This window comes from Poromitra crassiceps (assembly GCF_964638095.1).
Source record: "Poromitra crassiceps genome assembly, chromosome: 28".
Classification (NCBI taxonomy): Eukaryota; Metazoa; Chordata; class Actinopteri; order Beryciformes; family Melamphaidae; genus Poromitra; species Poromitra crassiceps.
Genome location: NC_139651.1, coordinates 13441663 through 13447624, shown reverse-complemented (window position 1 = coordinate 13447624; position 5962 = coordinate 13441663). Strand labels below are relative to the sequence as shown.

General features: G+C 53.2%; 1 protein-coding gene across 1 annotated transcript in view; it reads left to right on the top strand.

The window, feature by feature from the left end:
- Window positions 1-5639, top strand: part of tshz3b (teashirt zinc finger homeobox 3b) — a gene marked incomplete at its 5' end in the record, with an annotated part of 57554 nt that extends 51915 nt beyond the window's left edge. The window contains one exon of the mRNA XM_083662319.1: window positions 1904-5639. Within this exon, the coding sequence (XP_083518445.1) occupies window positions 1904-5565 (3662 nt within the window). The 3' untranslated portion in view covers window positions 5566-5639. The remainder of the gene's footprint in view (window positions 1-1903) is intronic.
- Window positions 5640-5962: the final 323 nt, after the last annotated feature.

The following is a 5962-nucleotide window of genomic DNA, read 5'->3' as shown; positions in this document are numbered from 1 at the left end:
GACAGGAACGCTACTGACGTGCACACTCCAACATCTCCTCTGTTACAGACAGGAACGCTACTGACGTGCACACTCCAACATCTACTCTGTTACAGACAGGAACGCTACTGACGTGCACACTCCAACATCTCCTCTGTTACAGACAGGAACGCTACTGACGTGCACACTCCAACAGGAACGCTACTGACGTGCACACTCCAACATCTACTCTGTTACAGACAGGAACGCTACTGACGTGCACACTCCAACATCTCCTCTGTTACAGACAGGAACACTACTGACGTGCACACTCCAACATCTACTCTGTTACAGACAGAAACGCTACTGACGTGCACACTCCAACATCTCCTCTGTTACAGACAGGAACGCTACTGACGTGCACACTCCAACATCTTCTCTGTTACAGACAGGAACGCTACTGACGTGCACACTCCAACATCTCCTCTGTTACAGACAGGAACGCTACTGACGTGCACACTCCAACATCTCCTCTGTTACAGACAGGAACACTACTGACGTGCACACTCCAACATCTCCTCTGTCACAGACAGGAACGCTACTGACGTGCACACTCCAACATCTCTTCTGTTACAGACAGGAACACTACTGACGTGCACACTCCAACATCTCCTCTGTTACAGACAGGAACGCTACTGACGTGCACACTCCAACATCTCCTCTGTTACAGACAGGAACGCTACTGACGTGCACACTCCAACATCTCCTCTGTTACAGACAGGAACGCTACTGACGTGCACACTCCAACATCTTCTCTGTCACTTTAGTTGCTAAAACAAGGACGAGCTGTGTGTGTGTGTGTGTGTGTGTGTGTGTGTGTGTGTGTGTTTCCACTGTTGATCAGAAAATCAGCCTTAATCAAAAAGTGTGAGCGTGCAACTTTTCTTGCATTTTTCTTTGATCGAATTAAATCACAAAATAAAACATTCACAGACGTACAAAGAGGCAAGCGCTGTGATTTGTCTCGATACGTCTTTTCTCCGTGCGATTTCCGCCGCATTATTCTTAAACTAGAGGGATTTGAATATAAATTGAAAGCCTCCAGCCCACTCCCCGAAGCTAAACTGTAAATAATAACTCTCAACTTTTCTAATCTTTGGTAATTGAAGCAAATGGGTTTTGCGGGGAGAGATTTGTCGCCGGGAAACGTACATACATTCATTTTTATTTACGAGGAGGCGAGCGAGGGCTGAGCGGTGTAATGAGTGAAAATGCATGCTTAATTTAAATGGCGAGTGTGTCTGTTAGGCAACGCATTAGAGTCTGCGAGAAGAAGCGTAAGACATATTAATTGACAGACAGGAACCGCCGTCTCCGAGGTTGATACAAGTAATTTATTACTTCAGAAACGAAACGCCACCGCCACAATCTGCTTCATTAATTTCACATTTACTTTTAATTTCAAGCTGTTGCCCCTTGAGAAGAATAAGGTGGCAAGTTGTGTTTGAAGAGACATCTTTCCCCTCTGCCTCCCTCCCTCCCTCCATCTTTCTCTCTCCATTCTCCATCTCTCTCTCTCTCTCTCTCTCTCTCTGGCTGTCTCTGATTCTCTGCAGTACAGAACAAAGACCTGCGGGGGGGAAGGGGGGGGGGAGGGAGGGAGGGAGGGAGGGCGAGTCGACTTGATTCCAATTTGAAAACAATGCGAATACAAACGGGGAAGTTAAAATGGAATTACAGCAACAGTTTATGATATGAAATACTCTGTCTGTCTGTGAGTGTCTGTGCCTGATTGCTTTGTGTCCTCTGGAGTCGTTGTGAAGCTGTCTCTGCCTTGTGAGCAAACACAGGAATGCAGAATTAGACGATCTCCATCATTCGATCATGCTGTCAGTCTGGTTCTTAACAAATCTCTCTCTGTCTCTCGTTGTCTCTGTCTGTGCAGCGTACGTCCCCGAGGATGAGAAGGAGGCGGCCCTGTTTGATGGAGAGAACTTGTTGGACGGAGAGGAGGACTCGGCCCCGGAAGGAGAGGAGCCCGTCGCCAAGTTCCTGTGTCGCGACAAGGACTTCCTCCTGAAGTCGTCGGCGGGATCGACCGGCTTCCACGACTCCCCCACGGCCGCCGACTTCTCCGGCCAGGAGCTGGACAGCGAGTCGCACCTGAGCGAGTCCAGCGACCGCATGTCCGACTTCGAGATCTCCTCGCTGAAGAACGAAGACGACGTTCTCCTCTCCAAGGACCCGCTGAATCCCCTCTGCCTGTCTTCTTCTCCCGCCGTCATGATGGCGGCCGTGGCAAACGCCACCGCCCAGGCCAGCGGGGACGACGCCATCTCGGCCACGACGGGGCCGGTGGCCGACAGCCTGGAGAAGATGAAGGCGATTTACACCTCGTTCCTGACCAACTCCTACTGGTCCACGCTGAACCTGAACCTGAGCCAGACGCCCCCTGCAGAGAAGCCCCCTCGCAGTCACAGCAGCAGCAGTAGCAGCAGCAGTAGCAGTAGCTGTGGAAGCGGAGGCTACGACTGGCACCAGACGGCCGTGGCAAAGAGCCTCCAGCAGGCCTCACAGAACCACCACACACCACACCGGCTGGGTCTCGTCCACCACCCCACGGTGGCCGTGACCGCGCATTCTATGGAGCCCCACCTCTTCAGCACCGTGCAGTTGTACCGGCAGAGCACCAAACTCTACGGCTCCATCTTCACCGGCGCCAGCAAGTTCCGCTGCAAGGACTGCAGCGGGGCGTACGATACGCTGGTGGAGCTCACGGTGCACATGAACGAGATGGGCCACTACCGCGACGATAACCACGAGACGGACAGCGAGGGTACCAGGCGCTGGTCCAAACCCAGGAAGCGTTCCTTGCTCGAGATGGAGGGGAAGGAGGATGCGCAGAAGGTTCTGAAGTGCATGTACTGTGGCCATTCCTTTGAATCCCTCCAGGACCTCAGCGTCCACATGATCAAGACGAAACACTACCAGAAAGTGCCTCTGAAAGAGCCTGTTACAGCGGTGGCAGCTAAGATTATTTCCTCTGCCCGGAAGAGACCCCCCATCGAGCTAGACGTCCCTAGCTCACCTGACTCTAACGGGTGCACGCCTAAACCCAACGCCCTCACCGACTCTAATGACATACTCCACAAGGCCTCCAACCCTTACATCACGCCTAACAACCGCTACGGACACCAGAACGGTGCCAGCTACGCCTGGCAGTTTGAATCCAGGAAGTCGCAGATCCTCAAATGCATGGAGTGTGGCAGCTCCCACGATACACTGCAAGAGCTGACCGCTCACATGATGGTGACTGGACACTTTATCAAAGTCACCAACTCTGCCATTAAAAAAGGCAAACCCATTATGGAGTCGCCCAGCCCAGCCCCTACCTCCATCTTGTCACTTGAAGAAAAGTTCCAGTCGGTTCCTCTGGCCGCTACGACCTTCTCCCCTCCACCTGCCCCTGTACCTCCTCCCCCGACCAGCATCTCCCCCACTGCCATGGCTGTGGAGATCAAAAAGGAAGAGAAGGAGGAGGAATGTACTAAAGAGTCCATCATCCACAACAATAATATCAACAAAGAAAAGAAGGCAGGGGGTGAGGAGGACGAGGAGAAGTTTGATATTTCTTCCAAATACAGCTATCTGACTGAGGAGGATCTGGATGAGAGTCCTAAAGGGGGGTTTGACATCCTCAAGTCCTTGGAGAACACAGTGACCTCGGCCATCAACAAAGCCCAGAATGGAGCTCCCAGCTGGGGCGGATATCCCAGCATTCATGCTGCCTACCAGCTCCCCAACATTATGAAGCTCTCTCTGGGCAACTCCGGCAAGAGCAACGCCCTCAAATACATGTTCCATGGAGGGGAGATCCTCTCTAACACCAGCAAGAATCAGCCTCTGATCTCCCCTCCAAGCCGGCAGACCTCCCCTCTGCCCAAGAACAACTTCCATGCCATGGAGGAGCTGGTCAAGAAGGTGACAGAGAAAGTGTCCAGGGTAGAAGAGAAGATGAGAGAGCCCAGTGGAGTTGTGAGGGCATCTCCCCTGAGACGTACCACGCCCTCGCCCTGCAACAGCGAGGCGGGGGACTCAGCGCGAGGAGAATCCCCGAAAGAAAGGAGAGGAGGAGGCTCCAAAACCCCCGAGGACACGGGTGGAGGGGAGAAGTTAGCAGGAGGAGATGGAAGTGGAGCCAATCACAGAGATTCAAATGGTGATGTTACTCTAAAGGAGCACATGGAGAACGGAGTGGAGTCCACTGCTGTGACCTCCCCCCTGTCAGCTTCCCTGTGTGGCAGCACGGCCATCATCACAGACCACCCCCCTCCCGAGCAGCCATTTGTCAACCCTCTGAGCGCCCTGCAGTCCGTGATGAATGCTCACCTGGGGAAGGCGGCTAAGCCCGCCCTGCCCTCTCTTGACCCCATGAGCATGCTGTTCAAGATGAGCAACAGCCTGGCCGAGAAAGCAGCGGTGGCCGCTTCTACCCCAGCACAGACCAAAAAGCCCACCAACGACCACTTAGACCGCTACTTCTACCCGCAACATCTGAGCAACGACCAGCCCATAGACCTGACCAAAGGCAAGAGTGCCGACAAAAACGGCAGCAGTGGCTCCTTGGGTTTGACGGCTCTCTCCTCTGCCACCTCCACCCCGTCCTCAATTTCCCCCTCCTCCACAGTCACCATGGCCAAAGCCTCGGCAGCGGTAGCTTCCTTCATGTCCAACTCCCCTCTGAGAGAAAACGCCCTCTCAGACATCTCAGACATGCTGAGGAACCTCACAGAGAGCCAGGCCGTCTCCAAGTCCTCCACGCCCACCAGCCTGTCCGAGCGCTCCGATATAGAAGGTGCTACACAGGACGATTTAGACGACATTTCACCGGCCCAGAAACGTAAAGGCCGCCAATCCAACTGGAACCCTCAACACCTCCTCATCCTCCAAGCCCAGTTTGCCTCCAGTCTGAGACAAACAAACGATGGCAAGTATATGATGTCGGACCTGAGCCCACAGGAGAGGATGCATATTTCCCGTTTCACAGGCCTCTCGATGACCACAATATCCCACTGGCTGGCCAATGTCAAATACCAATTGAGGAGAACCGGAGGCACCAAGTTCTTGAAGAACCTGGACTCGGGTCACCCGGTGTTCTTCTGCAGCGACTGCGCCTCCCAGATCCGCTCACCGTCCACGTACGTCAGCCACTTGGAGTCTCACCTGGGCTTCCGTTTGCGAGATCTCTCCAAGCTCTCTGGGGAGCAGCTGCTCAGCCACATATCGCAGCAGCACCATCAGCAACGGCACACCAAAGGACTGTCTGAAAAACTGCTCTCCAACCTTCACCCTTCCAGCCACCCTCTAGCCTCTTCTCTATCCTCCTCCTTACCGACTTCCCTGCCCTCCCCCTTAACCACCTCCCTGCCCTCGGCCAACTCCCCGTCACCCTCCCCCGAGGAGGACAGCGTTGCGGCCGTGTACCAGTGCAAGCTCTGCAACCGGACTTTTGCGAGCAAGCACGCGGTCAAGCTCCACCTGAGCAAGACTCACGGGAAGTCCCCCGAGGACCACCTCATGTACGTGTGTGAGCTGGAGAAACAGTAGCACTGGCTGGGGACAATTGCTGCGCTCTTTCTTAACATCTCTCACTCTTTCTTGCTCTGTCTCTCTCTCTCTAGCCTTTCACGGACATTCTTTTAAAGAGCAGAGAGGACCACTGAAGTGATGGAACTGCACAAAGATGCCATACAAACTACTGCTTTGAGTTTTGGCACATGGTTTTCCATTTTGGTTTTGTCGTTGCCGTTGTTGTTTTTCTTTTGTTTCTGTGTGAGGTCGACTCACTCTGGCCCGAGACACTTGATTTTCTCGTGTTTAGTGCGCTCCTTTGACAGGAATAGACTGACTTTCTCAAAATGTGCAGATGGGCGCTGTTGTCATTAATGAGATACAGTATATGAAGGTTTTAAAAAATAGATTCTAAAATGAAGTGGTGTGTATT